A 25,788-nucleotide genomic window follows, 5' to 3' on the forward strand; every position below is an offset into this window, starting at 1 on the left:
GTAAACCACTTGCCACCACTTTGGTGCAAGCTTAACAACCATTACATATGCTTACCTCACACTATACATTTCCGAACAGTTGGCTTGTCCCATGCAAACAAAATATACAAAAAGGGCCAAATTATGCAGCAGGATTGAATAACTTATACGCTAAATTACGTAGCATAATGTGGCATATTTTGTAATAGTATTGCGTCATTTAGTCAGGTCGAAAACTAAAATTAAGGCTGCTATATTAAATGTTAACGTTTAAACCGCACTTAAGCAAAACTATTTAGTGCATGCACTATTTACAGAAAGCCTGTATGTTTTTCATACCTAGAAACTGCAGTCTAAGATACAAGAAAACAAGAACCTGTGGTACTACACCCCTTCCTTGCTGCTTGGATTTTCTCTGATTTAATAGGCTACTGCTGGGATATATTTTACAAAAGAATTAAAACATTTTTATTTGCAACCCAAATAGCTAACTTTCATTACAGGGATGTCAACCAGTGAAGGACTGTTTAGGAACTGGTGCAGGAAAGGTGTAAAACTCAAAGCTCATTGTGAGTCTTGGAAAGCTTTTCTCTGTGCTCCTTGATCGCTTTCATAGTGCGACAGGTTGCAGGACCTCAAGCCATGTCTCAATCCCAAGTACAAGCAGCAAACTACAAGTTATTGCAGTTGGTATCGGCAAATGTCAACCACTATCTTGAACAGTGATATTTTTAGGGACAAAATCCGCAAGTACTGTGCTTAAATTTGGAAGGATTTCTCGGAGGAAAACCTGTTGAGACCAGGAGAGAGCTACATCAAAAGGCACGGAAAACAGGGAACTGAATTCGATAAGCCAGGTTGGGTGCTTTATGGCTCCAGGAATGTCAGTGTTGTGGTTTCTGATGCAGAGATGGGAGTCAAGCAACCGCTACTGGGACAGGAGGCCTATGAAAATTTCGGGTACAGTGTGGCACCTGGAGATATTAAACAGATGAAGAAGCTGCTAGCAGAAGCTTTAACCAGAATGAAAAGTGCGATATGGTTTCAGAAAATAAATGTGACATAAAATAAGTACACAGTTTTTTTCAATTTATTTCTCAAAAGGTGCAAATGGCAACAAATGAAAAATCTACACATACTTAAGAAATATATACACAAGATTTATATTACAAAATCTGCACGTTTCCTATGATACAAGAGAGCAGATTAACAAAGAAAAGATGAGCAAGGGAAAGTAGTACTGCCCCCCCCCACACTCATAAGGTGGTGTTTTGAGAGAGATGGGGGATGTTTAAGGTCACAAACAAGTAGCTCCACAAACAATAAAATATTTACAAAATGTACAGAGATCTTACAAAAAAAATACAGCTAGTATTGATATTTCTGATCTTCATTGTTTGATGCTTTCAAAAGATATACAATATTCTGTACAAGACTCAAATTAGAAATTATAAAAATACAAGAATGCTACAAAAGTCGAGTGGCATTAACAGCAATTTACAAGCAGGACTGCCCTGTTGAATTCTTAAGTTTAGTTACTATAAACTGGGATACAATATACAAGTGTGGTAGTAGAGAATCTTATTCCATCTCTGTAAAGCGAGCCAACATGGCTTTCCGCACAGCATCTTTGTAAGAATCTGAAGTTGATACCCCATAAGAGCTGCCCTTGGCCCCCAACCCTGCACCTCTCGCTCGCACTTTTGCCTGTAGAACAGAAACAAAAAACTAATTAAAATCATGAAATTGCTGTTAAAAGCAAACAGTTTAAGGACAATTATATGGTTAGTACACAATATCGACAAACTATTATCCTCTACAACTAACAATAACTCAGCCCTGGAGAAAAGTTAAATCTAAAGTAGAGACTATTTTGGGCAACAATAATCACATTAACAATTTGTTTACGAAAAAATAAAATTACATGAACATTAACAAAACTGGGTTATGCTCCATTGCTTACTCCCCTCACCCCCCAAAAAGTGGGGGTAATTATTTTTCTTTCTTTTTTTAGATGGGGCCAGATGGATAGCCAGCTCAAGTGACTAAAGATAAACGTTGCTCCTATAACTAGGCAAGCTCCTCCAATGGACCACAACACGCTATCCAGAAAGAAAGTCGGAACCAACAATTCAATTTGAATACCAAAAAAGAACTTTTTAACTGTGCACCGCTGCTATAAACCTTCAAGTTATGGCTTGAAATGAAAATTCCCATGAAAGACAACAAAATGGTTACTTCGATGTAGAAGCAGTTTTGCAGCCTGTAGAATTTTCTGGATTCACATGCTGTCCATTATTCCACTATCTAATGGTTAGGTCTGGAATGGAATATGCTACTTACCAGTATGCATCTGTTCTTGGCATGTAGAGCTGCAGATCTATACACTGTGCATAGATCGCCATCTGGTGTTGGGCCCGGATGTTTGTAGTTTGTTTTTCTTCTTGGACAGTCTTTGGAAGTCACGAGTTCGGTGACTCCTCCTTCGGGCCGTACTGCGCATGGGCTTCGGCTCCATCCTCAGATTGTTTTTCGCCAGCAAGGAAAAGATGGAGCGTAGTGAGTGAAGAAACCCATGTGTGTTGTATCTAAATAAGATAGCCTGGAACGGATACAGGTAGCCGGGGAGGCGGGTGGGCGTGTATAGATCTGCAGCTCTACATGCCAAGAACAGATGCATACTGGTAAGTAGCATATTCCGTTCGAGGCATATGAGCTGCAGATTATACACTGTGCATAGATTATATAGCAGTACCCAACCCTAGCGGCGACCACCGGTATCCGTTGCAGTAGTTTGAAACAGTGTCTTTAGTACAGCCTGGCCCACACTAGCTTGTTGTTTGGAGTGCACATCTACACAGTAATGTTTTGTGAAGTTGTGCGGTGTTAACCATGTGGCTGCCTTGCAGATGTCATCTAAGGGTATGTTCCCTAGAAAAGCCATAGAAGCCCCTATCTTTCTTGTAGAGTGGGCTTTAGGTGGAACAGATAATGTTCTTTTTGCTTTGTGATAGCAGATTTGTATACACTTTACAATCCACCTAGCTATCCCCGATTTTGAAATGGGGTTGCCTTTATGCGGTGGAGAGAAGGAGACGAACAGCTGTTTAGTCTTTCTGAAAAGTTGCGTTCTTTGTATGTAGTACAGTAAGGCCCTTTTAACGTCAAGTGTATGTAGAGCCCTTTCCGCAACAGATTGAGGTTGCGAGAAAAAAACCGGTAACTCCACCGATTAAGATGGAAGGGGGAAATGACCTTGGGCAGAAATTTTGGATTTGTGCGAAGTATCACCTTGCTGTGATGTACTTGTAAAAAGGGTTCTTGTATAGTGAACGCTTGTATCTCGCTAACCCTTCTAAGGGAAGTGATAGCTACGAGGAAAGCCGTTTTCCAAGTGAGGAACTGTAGCTCACATTTATGTATTGGTTCGAAAGGCGGACCCATTAGCCTTGTAATAAGAATAGTTTACCTGTCGGTGTAGTTTGGCAGCTTGAAGATCTTTCTGGATTCACTATGCTGTGCATTATTCCGCGATCTTGTGGTTGGGTCCGGATTCGTAGTCTTTTTTTTTTTGTAGCCCAGGTGGCCGGCGGCGACCCACCATTTGGTGCACCTCTCGTGACGTCGTCGTGCTTCCTGCGGAAGTCCCACCTTTTGGGCGCCATCTTCGGGTTCTTTTTTCCTTTCTCCTTTTTTTTTTTTTAACCCTAGGCGATTGATTAATCCTTATTGTTCATTTTTCTGTACGTTTTCATTCCTTCTGATTTTTTCCATTTTACCCCCTCTTCCTCCAGCCTCATCTTCCTGGCGGAGGTGGGTGGGTTCGCTAGTGAATCCAGAAAGATCTTCAAGCTGCAAAACTACACCGACAGGTAAGAAACTATTCGTTTTGCAGCGTGAATCTTTCTGGATTCACTATGCTGTGCATAGACTTTGTAGCAGTTTTCCTAATTTTGTGGGGGCTGGGTGGTAGATTAGCGTTGGTCGTTGAAAATGTGTTGAAGCACCTTCTGTCCGACCTGTGCTTCCTTGTTCATCTGAATGTCCACGCAGTAGTGTTTTGTGAACGTGTGCACAGATGCCCAAGTTGCCGCTAGACATATGTCCTGAATGGGCGTGTTCGCCAGGAAGGCAACGGTGGCACCCTTCTTCCTTGTGGAGTGAGCCTGAGGCCCCTCTGCTAGCTCCTGTCCAGCCTGTTTGTGGCAGAATTGAATAGCGAGTGCAATCCATCTAGCGATGGTGCCCTTAGTCACTGGTCTACCCATGAAGCTAGTAGCAAAGGACACAAACTGCTTTGATTTCCTGAGTTCCTTTGTTCTCTCAATGTAGTGCATCACCGCTCTTCTAGTGTCGAGGGTGTGCAGAGCCCTTTCTGCGTTCGAAGTTGGGTTCTGGAAGAAACTCGGTATCTGGATACTCTGGTTCACGTGGAACGCCGACACCACCTTGGGCATGAAGTGTGGGTCTGTTCTCAGGACTATCCGGTCCTTGTGAATCTGAATGTAGGGTTCCTGTAGCGTTAGCGCTTGAAGCTCGCTCACCCTGCGTAGTGAGGTTATTGCCACCAGAAAGGCCGTTTTCATCGTCAACATTTGCAGCGTGGCCTTGTGAATGGGTTCAAACGGTGCCTTCATGAGCTCCGTCAGTACCACGTTGAGGTTCCATGCCGGCGGCGGCAACCGTTTAGGAGGGGCAATTCTTTTGGCTCCTTCCATGAATCTCCTCACAACCCGCGAAGTGAAGAAACTTCCACCCTTCTCACCTCTGGTGTAGGCTACGATCGCCGGTAGGTGTACCCTTAGGGAGCTCGAGCAGAGGTTACTCTTTAGAAGGTGTGTGAGGTACCTCAGTACTGTTGAGTCTCTAGTCATTCTGTTTTGCAGGCCCTTCTTCCTGCACCACACAGTAAATCTCTGCCATTTGGCGCTGTAGCATTTTCGTGTAGTTGGTTTCCTTGCCTCCCGCAGCACCTGCATAGAGCTAGGAGGCAATTTAAGGTGAGCGAACTCTAGGTCCTCAGGAGCCATGCCGCCAGGTTGAGGCTCTCTGGTTCCGGATGTAGGACCTCTCCGTTTTGCATGGAGAGCAGGTCCCTTCTTCTCTCGAACCTGTGTGGATTGCCCTGTGCCATTTCTTGAATTTGTGAGAACCATGTCTGCCTTGCCCACTGCGGAGCCACTAGGATCAGAGTCATGTTGCTGGTTCTGCACTTGTCGAGCACTCTGTGCAACAGGGGTATCGGTGGAAAGGCGTAGGCAAATGTCCTCGACCAGCTTATCCATAGGGCATTTCCTTGGGATTGCTGATCTGGTTGCCTGGACGCGAAGCTTTGGCATTTTGCATTTTGGCGTGTTGCAAACAGGTCTATTGTGGGAGTTCCCCATCTCTGGAAAATCTTCTCCGTTTCCTGGCCATTGAGCTCCCACTCGTGTGATGCCGAGGTCTGCCTGCTTAGCCAGTCTGCCTCCACATTGTCCTTCCCTGGAAGGTGAATTGCCAGTAGCTCTATCCTGAGAGGTATGGCCCATCTCCAAATCTCCTGTGCCAGAGAGGAGAGAGGGAACGACTGTGTCCCCCCCGCTTGTTGATGTAGAACATTGCCGTGGTGTTGTCGGTTTGAACCAACACCCTCTGGTTGTACAGGTGCCTCTGGAATGCCTTCAGGGCTAGCAGGATGGTTTTCAATTCGAGGTAATTGATATGGCGTACCGCATCTGCTGGAGCCCACAGACCCCTCACTCTGAGGTTGTCCATGTGCGCTCCCCATCCCTTTTGCGATGCGTCCGTGGTAATGGTCATTGTTGGGTTTGGTGGTGTCAGGCTTCTCCCTGCTGTCATGTTGTCTCTGTTCCACCAAGTCATCTCCTCCTGCACTGCGTGCGTAACAACCACTAGATCCTCCCAACTTCCGTTTGCTTGTGACCATTGCTGTTGTAGCCATTCCTGGAATGGTCTCATGTGCAGGCGTACATTCGGCACCAGCTGGATACACGACGCCATCATCCCCATCATCTTGCTCACTGACCTCACTGTCAGAGCTCGCCCCTTCCGGTAGAGCCGCGTCTCCTTCAGTAGGGCATCTGTCCTCCTGTCGCTGGGCACCACTGTGCTGTTCAGGGAGTTGATCTTTGCCCCCAGGAAAATCTTCACCTGCTTCGGTTCCAGCGATGACTTCCCCCAGTGAATCGAGAACCCCAGGTTCGTCAGAGTGTCTGTTACGCGTTTTGCGTGCCTCTCGCACTTTTCGCGTGAGTTTGCCTTGACCAGCCAGTCGTCTAAGTAGGGGTAGACATGGATTCCCTGCCTTCGTAGGTGGGCCGCGACCGCCGACAGGCATTTTGTAAAAACCCTCGGCGCCGATTTTAATCCGAAGGCCAGGTTTGTGAACTGGTAGTGTTCCTGGTCGATGTTGAACCTTAGAAGGCCCTTGTGTCTGTTTATTGGGATGTGCAGGTAGGCATCCTTGAGGTCCACAGTGACCATGAAGTCCCAGTCTCTTATTTGGGGGCAGTACCTCCTGCAGCGAAGTCATTTTGAACTTCTGCGTTCTGATGAACTTGTTTAGGTAACGCAGGTCCAGGATGGGTCTGAGGTTTCCATCCACTTTCGGGACCACGAAGTAGTTGGAGTAGACCCCCTTGTTGCGTTCTCTGAACGGCACTGCCTCTATGGCTCTTTTCTAGAAGTTTCCGTGTTTCTTCTCTGAGTAGGGCCAGTTCTTGAGCCGATCTCTGCCTTCCCTTTGATCTTCTGTTTGGAGGTCTTTTCTCCAAATCCACGCAGTATCCGTACTGCATGACGTTCAGTATCCACTTGTCTGTGGTTATACGCCGCCACTCCTGAAGGTAGAACCTCAGTCTTCCGCCTACTGGTGTTGTATGCTCGTAGGCTTTCGAATCTTCTCTCCCCCCTGTTACTGTACTGCGCCTCACCCTTGGGGGCATGTCGAGGGTAGGCGTCCTTGCGTGCCGAGTCACTTTGATGAGGGCTGGTCACCCCCTCTCCTCCTCTGGCCACGTCCGTTCCCTCTCCCGCGAAAGGACTGGCCCCGAGGTTGGTACTGCCAGTTTTGCTTCTGTTGCCCTGGTTGTCCGTGACTATCACCCTGCTGACCCTGCTGGAACGTCTGGTGCGACGCCCCCTGCTGGCTTCCTCCCCTACCGTAGGGTCTCCTTGAGGGATTGCCTCGCCTCATTCCCCTCAGCTGTAGGGCCCCCATGGACCTCGCTGTTTCGTTTTCTTTTTTCAGCTGGGTGAGTTTCTCGTCTACTGTTGCTCCGAACAGTCTCTCCGTTGAAGGGGGTGCTAAGTATGTTGTTCTGCACCTCCGGTTTGAATCCCGAGATTCTTAGCCATGCATGCCTTCTCTCGGTGACCCCTATGGCCATTAGTCTTGCTGAAGTCTCAGCCCCGTCCAACGCCGTCTTTATACAAGAGTTGGCGATGTTTTTACCTTCGTCTACCAGGTGCGAGGCTCTCTGGCGGTATTCTTCGGGGAGGTGCTTTACTAGCTCCCCCATCTCGTCCCAGTGCTGGTACTGGTGCCTATTGAGAAGTGCATTGGAATTCGCCATGCGCCAGTGCATTGCGGCGTTCCTCTCGACCTTTCTTCCTGTGAGGTCTATCCTCCTGCTTTCTTTATCAGGTGGTGGCCCCGAAGTTGCTGGTACGTTGGCCCTTCTCCTGGCCGTGGAAGCTATGATGGAGTCGGCGGTGATACTACCCTTGATGTAAAGGGGGTCCAGAGAAGAGTGCTTATACTTTTTCTCCGTCCTGGGCGTGATCGAACGGCAGGTCGCTGGTTCCTTGAAGGCTTCCCTCCCCTGATTCATCACACTTTGTAGCATGGGGAGGAATTGGCTCCTCGTCTGGATGGGGAGCAGGTCTCGAGGAGGAAGTCGGCTTTCGGCCTCTCTTCGTCGAGTTTGACGCCGAAGGCTGTTGCTGCGCTCCTGACCACCATGTTGTACACCCCGATGTCGTCGGGTGGCGAAGGCCTCGAAGGGTACGTGTCCACGGGCTCCTCCGGGTTTTCGGTGTCGAGATCCTGCCATTCGATGTCGTGGCTGGTAGATGGCGCCGAGCTGTAGAACGACTGCTGGTCTTCTTCCTCAGCTTCGCCTTCATAATAGGTCTCGTCTTCCTCTTCGAGATCTCTTGCCAGCCCCTCGGTGTCGAATTCGTCCTCTATTTCGACGACGTTCGTCAGTGGGGCCGTTGGAATCTTGAATTCCTTCATCTTGGCATCGAACTCCTTCTTCCTTTGAAGGAGGTTATCCATTTCGGCCTCGAGCCGCCTCTTTTTCTCCATCTCGGAGATGCTTTCGGCGTCGGCCGCGGGCCTTTGACGGAACTTGCGTCGACCGCTCTTTCTGCGTCGAGCGGCCCGTCTCATGGGTCGACTTCGCCGATCCTTGCCTTTCGGCACCAGGGAGTCCTTTTTGAAGGATCCGCTGGGCCTCTTGTCCATGGTTCCCCCCTTGGTCGTCGAACTTTTCGGCGCCGGGGCTCCCTTCGTGGACTTTGATTTTCTCGAGTCACCCTCGGGTTCGAGGTATTTTCTGTTTTGAGCTCGACGATTCTCTTACCTAGTCTTCATTTTTCTTGTCGGTCTCTAAGACCGTGAAGTTTTCGGGTCCCTCGGCGACGTTGTCCTCATAGTCCATGGATAGGCCCAGATCGTAGAGCGACGGGGCCTTACCCTTGCCATCCATGCTGGCGTTGGCTCTTCTCTGCCGATCTCTCACTCGGAGCGTCTTCGGTGCGAAGGCTGAGCAGGCGTTGCAGTCCTTACTCGGATGGTCGACCGGTAGGCAGAGGTTGCAGACCGGATGCTGGTCCTTCTGCGCGAACTTGTGGTGGCAGTTAGGGCAGAACTGGAATGGCGTCTTGTCCATTGCGCTCAGGGCCTCTGAGTGCGCATTCTCCAAGGGCGTCGAAGAAAAAGGCGCAAAACTTCCTTTCTTCGCGCTCCTGATGTAATCTATTCCTTTCCTGTGATATCTTCGTAGTAGTTACCGTCGAAACTCGCTTTTCTTCCTTCGATTGTAATTCTGGAGCTTCCCGATGACGATCCAGACCCAACGGCGGAAAAAAGAATCTGTAGATGGCGCCCCAAAGGTGGGACTTCCGCAGGAAGCACAACGACGTCACAAGAGGTGCACCAAATGAAGGGTCGTCGCCGCCCACCTGGGCTACAAAAAAAAACAAAGAAAGACTACAAATCCGGACCCAACCACAAGATCGCGGAATAATGCACAGCATAGTGAATCCAGAAAGATTCACGCTGCAAAACTACGTTTAGATTCCATACAGGTGAGGGTGGTGCCCTGGGTGGAATTACTCTTTTCAGGCCTTCCATAAAGGCCTTAATACCAGGCACTCTGAACAGTGATAAATGCTGTCTGTTTTGTAGGTAAGCAGCAATTGCTGCTAGGTGTAGACGGATGGATGAGTACGCCAGGTTACACCTTTGAAGATGGAGCAGATAGCATATGATGTGCTGTATGGATACATCTAAAGGGTTGATTGTATTGTTACGGCAGTAAACAACAAATCTCTTCCACTTTGCGGCATAGCCTGGCTTCCTTGATCATGTTCATGCAATCAGGGGGAAGGTTAAGGTATCCAAATTCTAAGATTTCAGGAGCCAGATCGCAAGGTTGAGCTGAGCTGGGTCCGGGTGCCTGATTTCTCCATGGTTCTGGGTTAGGAGGCATGGGGACAGGTGCAGTTTTTGATGTGGTACCACCAATAGCTGTGGTAGTGTGGTGTACCACGGCTGCCTGGCCCATGTTGGGGCTACCAGAATGTGTGAGTGAGTGCTGTTGTAGCTTCCTTACCACTAACGGAATTAGTGGGAGAGGTGGAAAGGCGTATGCAAATCTGCCTGACCAGTTCATCCATATCGCATTGCCTTTGGACAATGGGTGTGGGTATCTGGTGGCGAGCCTTGGGCATTTTTTGTTTTCGTGGGTGGCGAAGAGGTCTATCTGAGGATGCCCCCACTTGTGAAAGAATGGGTGAAGAACTTGTGGATGCAGTTCCCATTCGTGCATTTGCTCGTTTGTCTGCTGAGCAGATCTGCCATGGTGTTTTGTATGCCTGGGACGTGTTGTGCCAGGAGAAAGATTTTTTGTGGAATTGCCCATCTCCATATGCTCTGTGCTAAGCGGGAGAGCTGGGGAGAGTGCCCCCCCCCCTGTTTTTGAATATAATACATTGCAGTCATATTGTCTGTGCGAATGAGGACTGCCTTGGCTGAAATTTGTTTCTGAAACGATTTCAGGGCTAGAAAGATCGCCACTAACTCCAGATGGTTGATGTGGAGTAACCTCTGTTGTGGCGTCCATAGACCTTGCACCGTGAGGTACAATAGATGCGCTCCCCAGCCAGAGAGCGATGCGTCCGTTGTTAGAATCACCTGAGGAACCGGGTCCAGGAACGGTCGCCCTTTGGAAAGGTTTGTGGTGTTCCACTACTGCAGAGATCGATGGGTGCGGCCGTCCACCAACACCAGATCCGTCAGCTGTCCCTGGGCCTGGTTCCACTGGTGTGCTAGGCACTCTTGGAGTGGACGCATGTGAAGTCTTGCATGGGGCACTATGAAAATGCAAGACGCCATCATCCCTATTAGTTTCATGAACACTTTTGCTGGGAGAGAGTGCTGAAGAAGGAACTTTTGGTGCAGGGCTTGCATGCTTGCGATTCTGGCAGAGTTGGGATAGGCTATAGCTTTTGAGGTGTCTATAGTGGCACCGAGGTATTGCTTTGTGTGAGACGGTATCAAGTGGACTTTTGGGGATTCACCGTAAAGCCTAGCTGGTGGAGTAGTTGGATGGTAGTGTTTGTATGCTGCACACACTGGTGGTAGGACGCGGCTTTTATGAGCCAGTCGTCCAGGTAGGGGAAGACGTGAATGTTTGGTCTTCTGAGGTGTGCTGCCACTACTGCCAGGCATTTGGTAAACACCCGTGGTGCGGTTGTGACCCCGAAGGGGAGAGCCTTGAACTGATAATGTTGGCCGTCCACCACAAATCGGAGGTACTTTCTGTGAGCAGGGTGTATTGGAATATGAAAGTATGAGTCTTTCAGGTCCAGTGTAGTGAGAAAGTCGCCCTGACAGGAGTGGGAGAACTTGCTGAAGAGTTACCATATGAAAATGGACTGAATGGATGTATGCATTTAGAGGCCGGAGGTCTAGAATGGGCCGTAGGTGTGAGAAAGTGGCTCTGTATATACTGTTCCCTAATAGGTACAGGGTGTACAGAGTCCACAGTCCCCCAGAGGCTGATAGAGGTCAAAGTTAGGTATGACCTTACTCTCAAAAGTGGTAGCTTGGTCGAGCAGTAAGGCAGTACCAGAGGACAGTGTAAAGCATTTATTGTACACACTCAGTCAGCAAATGGTTTCACACACTCAATAACTGAACTCTAGGCCAATGATTTGTATATATAAAATATATGCTTGTTTTATTTTTAGAACCACAAGGGGGTAAAAATATACTTTCTCAGAATGAGAGGTTGAATATAAATACTTTTGTTTCAAGCAATAAATTTGTGTAAACAGTCACAGTTGGTTGCAATAAACAATCCTATTTCCTAAACATAACAATGCATTGAGCTCAATGGTAAATTCAGGTTATTTGTAATAAATTACTTTTCAGATTACTTTTGGAATTCCAGGTCTGGATCCTAGAACCAGCCTGGGGTCAGTATTCAGAATCAAGTGAAGAAAGTCGACTTAATAACTGTAATGATTTTTAGGTAATATTTAGCTATTTCAAAAGTTAGCACTTAGAAAATATTTCACAGAAAACATTCAATGGATCTCTATGGCAAGAAATTCAAATTGCAGGTAGAGTACTTTATCGTTACTTTAGTAATCCAGGACTGGGTGCCTAGACCCAGGACTGGGGTCCTTATCAAAAGCAGGTAAGTAATTTCGTTTGCAGAAATGGTACGATTTTAAAAGAATATTTCAAATTTGCAAAAGTAGACACTTAGAAGAAATTTCACAGAAAAGCAGGCAATGGTTTCCTATGGGAGAAAAATGAGTTAGAAGTAAGTATAGTTGTGAACACTTTTCAGAGTCAGGGCTGGGCACCAAGATCCAGCACTGGGAGCTCACCTAGGAGCAGGTGAGTAAATTCGTTTTTGTCACTTGGCTGATTTTTGGTGAATTTTTGCAGTTTTGAAAAGTTCACACTTAGAAGATTTTTGAAGAAAAAGCCAGTCAATGTTACCCTATGAGGAAAATGAAGTTAGCGGTTTAAGGGTAAGTACTCGACTGGTAGTGTTGAAATTCCGGGCATGGACTCAGGGGTCCCCCAGTGTCAGGTAGGTACAGTTGGTTCACCCTCAGCGGTTTCAGGACGGCCGGGTGCAGAGAGAGTTGGGCCCAATGTTATCCTATGAGGGATAGGGGGGCCTTGGTTGGTGGCTGCTGTCTGGCAAGCCACGCGGCTGTGGGAGCTGGGCTCCTGGTCACTTACTCAGGGCAAGTGGGGAAGTAGGTTAGAGTAGAGAGGGCACTGCCAGGGCCACTCGGGCGGCTGGGTGCAGGGTGCTTTTGAGCCTTAGGGCGCTCAATGGAAATCAATGGGAATGTTCCGGTTTGGAAAGAGGCTGCAGGCTCGGGGACGAGGAGGTTTCAGGTGCCACCACCACTTCGAGAGGTAAGTTGGGTAGTTGTAGGTTAGGTGGGTACCCCAGGATTGGGCACAGGGGGTCGCAGGGCGCCGGGTGCAGGGGTGCCTTTTGACGTCGGGAATCTTACCCTCTGGTTGATCGCGGCTGGGGTGGCACTTGGTTCTGAGGCTGCAGGCTTCTTCCGGGATGTCGAGGGGGGTCCTTGGGTGCCGGACTCTGGGTCACAGTCGCCGTGGGGTCGTCCTCTGGGTCTTTGTCCACTCCGGCACTGGCCAGGCTTGGCTGGTGCAGAGTGTGTTGGGTCCGCGGTCCCGGGCTGGTGCCAGGGATAGCAAGTAGGTTTCTTGAGTAGAGCCTCTACTCGTGGGAGTCCCAGGGGCTTAGAGCTAAGAGGTAGCCAGGTCCTCCGGGGTTGGTGAGGTTGCTGGCCACGTGGGAGGCCGCGCTGGTGCAGGTTCGAGAGTCGACAGGCCGGTAGGGCTGGGGCCAAAGCAGTTGGTGTCTTCTTCTCTTTTTAGCAGCTGCAGGGCAGGTCTTTGTTCTTCTTGCTCTTCTTGTCGTTTTTTCTATCTGGAATCTGAGGAAGGAAGGTTCAGGGGGCCCCTAAATACTAGATTTAGGGGCGTTACAGGTAGGTGAAGGCCAGGGACCAATGGGTCCTTGTCCTGGGGTGGGTACACCCCCTATCCTGCCTCTCTCCTGTGGGAGGGGGGCAGTAGCCTAATCCTGATAGGGTAGGGCCTCCCATCTTCAAGATGGCGAGAGCCCGGAGATGTGCTTCACCTCGCCTCCCCCACCTGAGGGGTGGGGTGGGCAGGCTGGCACATCCCCTGTCCTTGTATGGGGTTTCCGGCCAAGCTTCCCGCCAGAGTGGGGGGTTGCAGTGGCCTGGGGAAACTCCAACTGGCGGCATGCCTTTGAAGCTTCCCTTTGCTCATCCTGGGGGAGGAGATTTCTCACCTCACCCAGGATGTGCATTGTTGCAGGCCCGGGAGAGCAGGGGCTCTCCCACCCAGGGGTCCAGCAACGTGTCTGCTGTGTGGCAGCCTGGGCAGCCTCAGAGCAGACGTGGATTGCAAGTTAGCTGTAAGGGGGCATCTTCTAAGATGCCCTCTGGGGTGCTTAGTACATTAAATCCTACACTGGCATCAGTGTGGGTTCAATGTGCTGAGAAGTTTGATACCAAACTTCCCAGGCTTCAGTGTTGCCAATATGGTGCTGTGGAGCTCGTGTTTGACAAGCTCTCAGCACCATGTATTCTTAAATGACAGCACTGCACTTACAGTGCCCAGGAATGGACCCGGGTACTGTAGGGGCACAGGGCTCCTGCTCCTGTGCCCACACCATAGGCGTAATGCACCCAGCTAGAGGGGTGGCTGACATATGCCTTGGCAGTGTAGGTGATGGGCATGGTACACAGTGATGTGTGCCATGTCGACTCTTTGTTTTGTCCTGCACCCAGACACTCAGCCTGCAAGGGCAGTGTGTGTGTGTAAGGGTACAGGGCCTCTGAGGGTGGCACAATGAGTGCTGCAGCCCTTAGAGGCCTTCCCTGGTCACAAGGCCCTGGGTACCTAGGGTACCATTTACTAGGGGCTGACATGTGGCTAGGGTTTGCCAATTTGGAGTTTGTGTGGTTTAAGGAAGGAACATAGGCCCTGGGCACCTGATTGGCAGGAACCCAGGGTACACTCAATCGAAGTACATTCAGCAATTTAGCAAAAAGTGGGGGCATACCATGCAAGAAAGATGGCACTTTCTCACACAACCCCCCCCCAAACGAAAGGTGATGAGACTAACCTTGTCCTATGGAGTCTTCATTGTCTAAGTGGAAGAACCTGGAAAGTCCATCTGCATTGGCATGGGCAGTCCCTGGTCTGTGTTCCACTTCAAAGTCCATTCCCTGTAGGGAGATGGACCACCTCAGTAGTTTTGGATTTTCCCCTTTCATCTGCATTAGCCATCTGAGAGGTCTGTGGTCAGTTTGAACTAGGAAGTGAGTGCCAAACAAGTATGGCCTCAGCTTCTTCAGGGACCAAACCACAGCAAAGGCCTCCCTCTCAATGGCACTCCAACGCTGCTCTCTAGGGAGTAGTCTTCTGCTTATAAAAGCAACAGGTTGGTCTTGGCCTTCATCATTGGTCTGGGATAGGACCGCTCCTATCCCTAGCTCAGAGGCATCAGTCTGCACTATGAACTGCTTGGCATAATCTGGAGCTTTTAGAATTGGTGCTGAGCACATTGCTTCTTTTAGGGTGTCAAAAGCCTTTTGACAACTAACTGTCCAGTTAACTTTCTTGGGCATTTTCTTGGAGGTGAGTTCTGTGAGGGGGGTCACAATGGACCCATACCCCTTCACAAACCTCCTGTAGTACCCAGTCAAGCCAAGGAATGCCCTGACTTGGGTCTGGGTTGTTGGAGCTATCCAGTCCATGATGGCCTGGATTTTGGGTTGTAAGGGCTGTACCTGGCCTCCACCTACAAGGTGGCCCAAGTACACCACAGTGCCCTGCCCTATCTGGCATTTGGATGCTTTGATAGTGAGACCTGCACTCTGCAGAGCCTCTAAAACCTTCCCAAGGTGGATCAGGTGATCCTGCCAGGTGGAGCTAAAGACAGCAATATCATCAAGATAAGCTGCACTAAAGGACTCCAACCCAGCCAGGACATGGTTCACCAACCTCTGGAAGGTGGCAGGGGCATTCTTTAACCCAAAGGGCATCACAGTAAACTGATAATGCCCATCAGGGGTGGAGAATGCTGTCTTTTCTTTTGCTCCTGGGGCCATGCCAATCTGCCAGTACCCTGCAGTTAAGTCAAAGGTACTGAGAAATTTGGCAGCCCCCAATTTGTCTATCAGTTCATCTGCTCTTGGGATAGGGTGAGCATCTGTCTTGGTGACAGAGTTGAGCCCTCTATAGTCCACACAGAACCTCATCTCTCTCTTTTCACCCTGTTGATGAGGTTTGGGGACCAGAACTACTGGGCTAGCCCAGGGGCTCTCTGAAGGCTCAATGACCCCTAACTCCAGCATCTTGCTGACCTCAGCTTTGATGCTTTCCTTGACTTGATCTGACTGTCGATAGATTTTGTTCTTGACAGGTGCACTGTCACCAGTGTCCACATCATGGGTACACCAGCTTGTCAGACCAGGGGTCAGGGAAAAGAGGCTAGCATATTGTTGCAAGACTTGCTTGCAGTCAGTCTGTTGTTGGGCAGAGAGGGTGTCTGAGAAAATCACACCATCTACTGACCCATCTTTTGGGCTGTAGGATAGGAGGTCAGGGAGTGGCTCACTCTCTGCTTCCTGTTCTTCATCAGTCACCATCAGCATGGTGATGTCAGCCCTATCATTGTAGAGTTTAAGGCGGTTCACATGGATGACCCTTTTGGGTGTCCTGCTAGTGCCCAGGTCAACTAGATAGGTGACCTCACTCTTTCTCTCTAGGATAGGGTAAGGGCCACTCCATTTGTCTTGGAGAGCCCTTGGTGCCACTGGCTCCAAAACCCACACCTGTTGCCCTGGTTGAAATTCAACCAGTGCAGCTTTTTGGTCATACCAGTGCTTCTGGAGCTCCTGGCTGGCCTCAAGGTTCTTGGATGCTTTTTCCATATACTCAGCCATTCTGGACCTTAGGCCAAGCACATAGTCCACTATGTCCTGTTTGGGTTCTTGAAGAGGCCTCTCCCAGCCCTCCTTTACAAGACACAGTGGTCCCCTTACAGGATGACCAAACAGAAGTTCAAAGGGTGAGAAACCTACTCCCTTCTGTGGCACTTCCCTGTAGGCGAAAAGCAAGCATGGTAATAGGACATCCCACCTCCTTTTGAGTTTCTCAGGGAGTCCCATGATCATACCTTTCAATGTCTTGTTGAACCTCTCAACAAGGCCATTGGTTTGTGGGTGGTAGGGTGTAGTAAACTTGTACTGCACTCCACACTCTTTCCACATGTGTGTTAGGTAAGCAGACATGAAGTTGGAACCTCTGTCTGAAACCACCTCCTTAGGAAAACCCACCCTGGTGAAGACACCCAGGAGGGCCTTGGCTACTGCAGGAGCTGTAGTAGTCCTAAGTGGAATTGCTTCAGGGTACCTAGTAGCATGATCCACTACTACTAGAATGAATTTGTTCCCTGAGGCTGTGGGAGGTTCGAGTGGACCCACAATGTCCACACCTACCCTTTCAAAGGGGACCCCCACCACTGGTAGTGGAATGAGGGGGGCCTTTGGGTGGCCACCTGTCTTGCCACTGGCCTGACAGGTAACACAGGAGCTGACAAACTCCTTCACCTTTTGGTGCATCTGGGGCCAGTAAAAGTGACTCACTAACCTTTCCCAAGTTTTGGATTGCCCCAGATGTCCAGCTAGGGGGATGTCATGAGCCAAAGTTAGGAGGAACTCCCTGTACTTCTGTGGCACTACCACCCTCCTGGTGGCTCCAGGAGTGGGGTCTCTTGCCTCAGCATACAGTAATCCCTCTTCCCAATAAGCTCTATGGGTACCACTGACATCTCCCCTGGCTTCTGAAGCAGCTTGTTGTCTCAGGCTTTCAAGAGTGGGACAGTCTTGCTGACCCTGGCACAGCTCTTCCCTAGAGGGTCCCCCTGGGCCCAAGAGTTCAACCTGGTAAGGGTCAAGCTCCATGGACTCAGTTCCCTCAGAGGTATCTACATCCTCTCCAGGGGGAGAGGGGTTCTGAGTGTTTGGCTGTACAGAAGCTGGTCCCCCAGTCTTCTTGCCCTTCCTCTTGGTTGGTTGGGCCATTATTCCAGGCTCCAAACCTACTTTTTCACCCTTCCTCTTGCTCTGTGCTCTGGTTTGCACACACACCAATTCAGGGATGCCCAGCATGGCTGCATGGGCCTTTAACTCAACCTCAGCCCAGGCTGAGGTTTCCAGATCATTTCCAAGCAGACATGCAGCTGGCAACTTTGGAGAGACCACTACCTGTTTCAGGCCAGTAACCCCCCCCCAGCCTAATGTTACCATGGCCATGGGATGACTAGTGGTGACACTGTCAGCGTTGGTGACTGGGTAAGACTTCCCAATCAAGTATTGCTCAGGGGAAACCAGTGTGTCTTTCACCATAGTGACACTGGCACCTGTATCCCTCAGAGCTTCTACCCTAGTTCCATTCACCCAGGGGTACTGTAAGTATTTCTTCAAGTTGGGGGGCCACACAGCCACAGTGGCAAACTCCACTTCTCCCAAGGAGACTAAACTTGCTTCAGTGTGTTCCCAGATTTCCTCAGGGTACACCTCTGATCCCATTTGTATACTTGCTGCCCCAGGAGTGGCTGTACTGGGTGCCTTAGGGGCTTTGTTTTGGGGGCAAGATACAGTTAGGTGTCCCTGCTTCTTACAGGTATTACAAAAGGCCTTTAAGGGATCAAAGTTCTTCCCCCTATATGGTTGGGGCACATAGGGAGTAGTTTGGGTCCCACCCACCTGAACAGGTTTTTGGGGCCCTTTGGAAGACTCAGACTTTTTATCTTGGGGATTCTCACCACCTTTCCCCTGGGGAGGTTTTGTGACCACCTTCTTTTGGTCACCCCCAGTGGTTGTCTTGGTCACCCTAGTCTTGACCCAGTGGTCCGCCTTCTTTCCCAATTCTTGGGGAGAAATTAGACCTAGGTCTACCAAATGCTGATGCAACTTTTCATTTGTGCAGTTACTCAAAATATGTTCCTTCATGAATAAATTGTACAATCCAGTAAAATCCTGCACACCATGTCCAGCTAACCAACCATCCAGTGTCTTCACTGAGAAATCTACAAAATCAATCCAGGACTGGGTCTGGGTTTTGTGAGCCCCCCTGAATCTAATTCTATACTCCTCAGTGGTGAATCCAAATCCCTCAATCAGAGCTTTCTTCATGAGGTCATAGGATCCTGCTTCTGGCCCAGAGAGAGTCAGAAGCCTGTCCCTGCAGTTACCAGAGAACAGTTCCCACAGGAGTGCCCCCCAGAGAGGTTTCTTTACTTTCCTGATATCACAAGCCCTCTCAAAGGCTGTGAACCATTTGGTGATATCATCACCTTCCTCAAATTTAGGGACAATCCCTTTGGGGATTTTAAGGTCAGAAGTTTCCTCCCTATCCTTGTTTTTATTATTGCTGCCACCATTGATGGGTGCTAAACCCATCTCTCTCCTTTCCTTTTCTAGAGCCAGGAGCCTGGACTCTAGATCTATTCTTTTGGCCAGCCTCACAAGGCTGTCCTCTTCACTGGGGGGTCCCCCAGTGTTGTCTCTGGGACCAGAGCCACCTGTGTGGTCTCTAGGTGCCCAGATGCTATGTCTTGAGTTGGAGGGTATGGGTGCCATCTCCTCCCTAGGGAATAGTATGGGGAGGTTGCTGTCCTCCTCCCCTGTTTCCCTTTCCTCATCTGACTGGCCATCACCATGTTCAGATGGGTGGTCTTTAGCATACTCAGCCAGGAGCTCCTGGAGCCCTTGTTTGGATGGATGCTGACCCATTTGTAAATTTTTGAGTTTACATAAGGACCTCAATTCCTTGAAAGACAAGTGTAAGTAAGGTGTGAGGTCGAGCTCCTCCACCAGGTCCATGTTATTGTTATCACTAATAGCTGGGTTTGTTTGAGACATTCTAACCTGACAGTTCTAACCCTCTACCCTGACTATAGTGACTTTTATTTTTCTAAAATTCTAATGGGACTTAAGCAAGGCCCTAGCAAGACTTTTAGTAATTTTGGAAAAACCAATCAGAATTCTAAAGGCAATTTTTAAGAGTTCTGTCGTGTGATCAGATGGTAACCAAGTAGTCCAACAAATGCAAGTTTGTATCCCACCGCTGATCCACCAATGTGAGAAAGTGGCTCTGTATATACTGTTCCCTAATAGGTACAGGGTGTACAGAGTCCACAGTCCCCCAGAGGCTGATAGAGGTCAAAGTTAGGTATGACCTTACTCTCAAAAGTGGTAGCTTGGTCGAGCAGTAAGGCAGTACCAGAGGACAGTGTAAAGCATTTATTGTACACACTCAGTCAGCAAATGGTTTCACACACTCAATAACTGAACTCTAGGCCAATGATTTGTATATATAAAATATATGCTTGTTTTATTTTTAGAACCACAAGGGGGTAAAAATATACTTTCTCAGAATGAGAGGTTGAATATAAATACTTTTGTTTCAAGCAATAAATTTGTGTAAACAGTCACAGTTGGTTGCAATAAACAATCCTATTTCCTAAACATAACAATGCATTGAGCTCAATGGTAAATTCAGGTTATTTGTAATAAATTACTTTTCAGATTACTTTTGGAATTCCAGGTCTGGATCCTAGAACCAGCCTGGGGTCAGTATTCAGAATCAAGTGAAGAAAGTCGACTTAATAACTGTAATGATTTTTAGGTAATATTTAGCTATTTCAAAAGTTAGCACTTAGAAAATATTTCACAGAAAACATTCAATGGATCTCTATGGCAAGAAATTCAAATTGCAGGTAGAGTACTTTATCGTTACTTTAGTAATCCAGGACTGGGTGCCTAGACCCAGGACTGGGGTCCTTATCAAAAGCAGGTAAGTAATTTCGTTTGCAGAAATGGTACGATTTTAAAAGAATATTTCAAATTTGCAAAAGTAGACACTTAGAAGAAATTTCACAGAAAAGCAGGCAATGGTTTCCTATGGGAGAAAAATGAGTTAGAAGTAAGTATAGTTGTGAACACTTTTCAGAGTCAGGGCTGGGCACCAAGATCCAGCACTGGGAGCTCACCTAGGAGCAGGTGAGTAAATTCGTTTTTGTCACTTGGCTGATTTTTGGTGAATTTTTGCAGTTTTGAAAAGTTCACACTTAGAAGATTTTTGAAGAAAAAGCCAGTCAATGTTACCCTATGAGGAAAATGAAGTTAGCGGTTTAAGGGTAAGTACTCGACTGGTAGTGTTGAAATTCCGGGCATGGACTCAGGGGTCCCCCAGTGTCAGGTAGGTACAGTTGGTTCACCCTCAGCGGTTTCAGGACGGCCGGGTGCAGAGAGAGTTGGGCCCAATGTTATCCTATGAGGGATAGGGGGGCCTTGGTTGGTGGCTGCTGTCTGGCAAGCCACGCGGCTGTGGGAGCTGGGCTCCTGGTCACTTACTCAGGGCAAGTGGGGAAGTAGGTTAGAGTAGAGAGGGCACTGCCAGGGCCACTCGGGCGGCTGGGTGCAGGGTGCTTTTGAGCCTTAGGGCGCTCAATGGAAATCAATGGGAATGTTCCGGTTTGGAAAGAGGCTGCAGGCTCGGGGACGAGGAGGTTTCAGGTGCCACCACCACTTCGAGAGGTAAGTTGGGTAGTTGTAGGTTAGGTGGGTACCCCAGGATTGGGCACAGGGGGTCGCAGGGCGCCGGGTGCAGGGGTGCCTTTTGACGTCGGGAATCTTACCCTCTGGTTGATCGCGGCTGGGGTGGCACTTGGTTCTGAGGCTGCAGGCTTCTTCCGGGATGTCGAGGGGGGTCCTTGGGTGCCGGACTCTGGGTCACAGTCGCCGTGGGGTCGTCCTCTGGGTCTTTGTCCACTCCGGCACTGGCCAGGCTTGGCTGGTGCAGAGTGTGTTGGGTCCGCGGTCCCGGGCTGGTGCCAGGGATAGCAAGTAGGTTTCTTGAGTAGAGCCTCTACTCGTGGGAGTCCCAGGGGCTTAGAGCTAAGAGGTAGCCAGGTCCTCCGGGGTTGGTGAGGTTGCTGGCCACGTGGGAGGCCGCGCTGGTGCAGGTTCGAGAGTCGACAGGCCGGTAGGGCTGGGGCCAAAGCAGTTGGTGTCTTCTTCTCTTTTTAGCAGCTGCAGGGCAGGTCTTTGTTCTTCTTGCTCTTCTTGTCGTTTTTTCTATCTGGAATCTGAGGAAGGAAGGTTCAGGGGGCCCCTAAATACTAGATTTAGGGGCGTTACAGGTAGGTGAAGGCCAGGGACCAATGGGTCCTTGTCCTGGGGTGGGTACACCCCCTATCCTGCCTCTCTCCTGTGGGAGGGGGGCAGTAGCCTAATCCTGATAGGGTAGGGCCTCCCATCTTCAAGATGGCGAGAGCCCGGAGATGTGCTTCACCTCGCCTCCCCCACCTGAGGGGTGGGGTGGGCAGGCTGGCACATCCCCTGTCCTTGTATGGGGTTTCCGGCCAAGCTTCCCGCCAGAGTGGGGGGTTGCAGTGGCCTGGGGAAACTCCAACTGGCGGCATGCCTTTGAAGCTTCCCTTTGCTCATCCTGGGGGAGGAGATTTCTCACCTCACCCAGGATGTGCATTGTTGCAGGCCCGGGAGAGCAGGGGCTCTCCCACCCAGGGGTCCAGCAACGTGTCTGCTGTGTGGCAGCCTGGGCAGCCTCAGAGCAGACGTGGATTGCAAGTTAGCTGTAAGGGGGCATCTTCTAAGATGCCCTCTGGGGTGCTTAGTACATTAAATCCTACACTGGCATCAGTGTGGGTTCAATGTGCTGAGAAGTTTGATACCAAACTTCCCAGGCTTCAGTGTTGCCAATATGGTGCTGTGGAGCTCGTGTTTGACAAGCTCTCAGCACCATGTATTCTTAAATGACAGCACTGCACTTACAGTGCCCAGGAATGGACCCGGGTACTGTAGGGGCACAGGGCTCCTGCTCCTGTGCCCACACCATAGGCGTAATGCACCCAGCTAGAGGGGTGGCTGACATATGCCTTGGCAGTGTAGGTGATGGGCATGGTACACAGTGATGTGTGCCATGTCGACTCTTTGTTTTGTCCTGCACCCAGACACTCAGCCTGCAAGGGCAGTGTGTGTGTGTAAGGGTACAGGGCCTCTGAGGGTGGCACAATGAGTGCTGCAGCCCTTAGAGGCCTTCCCTGGTCACAAGGCCCTGGGTACCTAGGGTACCATTTACTAGGGGCTGACATGTGGCTAGGGTTTGCCAATTTGGAGTTTGTGTGGTTTAAGGAAGGAACATAGGCCCTGGGCACCTGATTGGCAGGAACCCAGGGTACACTCAATCGAAGTACATTCAGCAATTTAGCAAAAAGTGGGGGCATACCATGCAAGAAAGATGGCACTTTCTCACAGTAGGGTCTCGTCTTTCTTCGGTATGAGAAAGTACAGAGAGTAGACCCCTAGATTTTGCTGATTGATGGGTACCTGCTCTATCGCTTGTTTTTGCAGGAGGGAGAGTACCGCTGGTTTCAGAAGTGTGGTATGTTCTTGTGACATCGCACGGTGTCTGGGTGGAATATTTGGGAGGGTAGAAGTTAGTTCGAGACAGTACCCTGACCAAATAATTTGGGTCACCCATTTGTCTGATGTTATTGTCTCCCAGGTTTGAAGGAAGTCTTGTAGTCTGCCCCCGACCGGAGTGGAATGGTCTGGGGGGAGCGGGGGAAATTCATTGTGTGGGCGGTGTGGCAGAACGGGCGGTGTTAGTTTTGCCCCGCCTTTATTATTGTTTCCTCGATATCCACCTCTTTGGTAGCCCTTTGTGAAGGTATTCGGAGGAGGGGACTTATAGGACGTGGAGGCGTTATCGGAAGAGTAACCTCTGCCAGAGCCTCGAAAGGAGGAACGGCGAAAGGAGCGTCTAGGGGTTTGTGATTGTAGGGCTCCCATAGACTTTGCCGTATCTGTATCCTTCATTTTTTCCAGGGCTTAGTCTACTTTTGGACCAAGTAAGTATTGTTGGTCAAAAGGGTGGTTTAATATAGATGCTTGGACCTCTGGTTTAAAGCCTGAGATCCTGAGCCAGGCGTGGCGGCGAAGCAGAACACTGGTGTTTATAGCCCTGGACGCCGTGTCTGCTGCGTCAAGTGCACATTTAATAGAGGTGTTGGTAATAATCTTTCCCTCTTGTATCAGTTCATGAGCCTTATTCTTATATTTCTCTGGGAGATGTTGCACGAGAGCCTCCAGCTCATCATAGTGCGCTCTATCGTACCTCGCCAGCAGCGCCTGCGTGTTGGCGATGCGCCACATATTGGCAGCTTGCGAGGCAGTGCGTTTGCCTGACGCATCTAAGAGCTTGGACTCCTTATCAGGTGGTGGAGCCTCACCAGATGACAGTTGGAGCGCTTCCTAGCTGTGGAAACCACTAATGAGTCTAGGGGCGCAGGTCCTTTAATATAGACAGGATCCGTGGGGGCTGCCTTGTACTTTTCTATTCTGGGGTTTAAGACCCTAGCTCTGACGGGGTCTTTGAAAACCTCTGTGGCATGCTTGGTCACCCCTTTAAGCATGGGTAATATAGCGGTGGATTTATCTGCTGTGTCAAATGTGTCAAGTAGGAAGTCTTCCTCAACTGGATCACTGTGTAACTCCACCCCGTGATAATGTGCCGCCCGTTGTAAGAGGTGGTGGAACCCCAGGGAGTCCTCTGGTGGAGATGGCCTGGCTGGATAGAGATCATCCTGAGGCACATCTGGGACATCTGGATTGTGATAATCCTCCCATGGGTCAGGTGTTCCTGGAGGAGTGGGGTCCTGCGGGGCACCTGTGAGATCATAGAATGGATCTCCGTGGTCATCAGGGTCTGGAGACGGGGTTGGAGAGCGATGAGGCAAGGGTGGAGAAGGTGGGGGCGGAGATGGAGGGAGTGGAGGAGGAGGAGGAGGTGGGGAGGGTACTCTGAACGGGGATGTGGCACAGTCCTTCCGTTTTGGTGGTGGAGGAGTTGGTTTGTCCAAAAGTCTTTTCTTGGAAGACAAAATTAAATGTCCAGTCCTTGGATCCTCTGTTAAAGTCTTTTGAAGAGGATCCGGTGTGAAAAGCTCCTCCAGCACCGATTCCTCCATCGGTGCCGATGTTTTCGGAACCGAAGGCTTGGTTGGTTTATCCGCGCCATGCTTTCTTGGGGTGTCCGATTTTTTGGTCGACGCCGAGGCAGGCTTCGACACGGAAGCGTCAGTGCCGAGGGATTTGTGTTTGGTCGGCACCGAGAGGCCAGGTTTCGACACCGATGGCTTCGGAACGGAGCTTGTTTTCTTCGGTGCCGCTAGGAGGCTGGCTCGAGCCCGAGCCGCCAGGAGACTTGTGATGCTTTTTCACCGGGCCCGAAGGTGGGGTGATGGAAGCAGTATGCTTGGCTTTCCCTAGGCCCGGAGGCGAAGGGGTAACCGGAGTCTTTCGGTATGGGCGCGGGAGTGGGTAGAGTACTCCCGACCCTCTGCGCCGGTGTGATCTCCTCCACGTCGGAGTTGTCTGCCTCGGAAGCGCTGACTACATAGTCCTCCTGCTCGGTGTGCTGCTGTCCCGAAGCTCCGGTGTCTTCTCCGAAGATGTCAGGTGGAGCCGAGGTCGATGAGCGCCATGGTGCGTCGAGCTCGTCGATCCCGAATAGTCTTTTTCGATCGAAAAGACTTGCAGGCGGGGCAGTCTCGGGCCTCGTGTTCGGGAGAGAGGCAGAGGTTGCACACCTGATGGAGGTCGGTGTGGGGAAATTTAGACCCACATTTTGGGCACTTCTTGAAGGGAGTCCTTTCCATCGGCCGAGACCGGAGTCGAGATAGGCCCGAAGGCCGCTGCCTGGAATCGAAGAAGTGCCGAAGAGAGAGATGAAGTCGATTTCGTCTAAAGAATCTCGACGGACGAGGATTTTTCGTCGAAGGTCGAACTGGAAAGGTTCGAAGCCGGAGCACGAAGTATTACATCCGAGCCAGATGGCGGAAAAAAACAATCCGAGGATGGAGCCGAAGCCCATGCGCAGTACGGACCGAAGGAGGAGTCACCGAACTCGTGACTTCCAAAGACTGTCCAAGAAGAAAAACAAACTGCAAACATCCAGGCCCAACACCAGATGGCAATCTATGCACAATGTATATTCTGCAGCCTCGAACACTCAATTTCAATTTCTTCTCAAACAAGGGCGGTGGCGTACACTTTTTAGCACAATGAACCGTATGAGAGGATAGATGTATGCCTCTGAAGCCCCCGTGTGTGGTTTCAATCTTTAGATTCTTTTTTAGCCATCTACTGTGGCTTGTTCCCTTGGTGCAGCTTTCCCCTCCCTGTGAGAAAGTGCCATCTTTCTTGCATGGTAGGCCCCCACTTTTTGCTGAATTACTGAATACTTTAAGTGAGTGTACCCTGGGCTCCTGCCAATCAGGTAACCAGGGCCTATGTTCCTTCCCTAAAACTGTGCTGAAACCTAAAGCCAAATTGGCAAACTCTGGTCACATGTCAGCCCATGGTAAATGGTACACTAGGTACCCA

The 25,788-nt window shown here is 49.8% G+C and overlaps 1 protein-coding gene across 2 annotated transcripts in view; it reads right to left on the reverse strand.

Moving 5' to 3' along the window:
• Nucleotides 1-1,053: 1,053 nt before the first annotated feature.
• Nucleotides 1,054-25,788, reverse strand: part of RBM5 (RNA binding motif protein 5) — a 327,789-nt gene continuing 303,054 nt past the window's right edge. For both annotated transcript variants that reach the window (XM_085625066.1, XM_085625065.1), the window contains exon 25: nt 1,054-1,686. In XM_085625066.1, coding sequence (XP_085481192.1) covers nt 1,561-1,686 — 126 coding nt within the window. In that variant the 3' untranslated portion in view covers nt 1,054-1,560. The remainder of the gene's footprint in view (nt 1,687-25,788) is intronic.

This window comes from Triturus cristatus, chromosome 9, assembly GCF_964204655.1.
Source record: "Triturus cristatus chromosome 9, aTriCri1.1, whole genome shotgun sequence".
Lineage (NCBI taxonomy): Eukaryota > Metazoa > Chordata > Amphibia > Caudata > Salamandridae > Triturus > Triturus cristatus.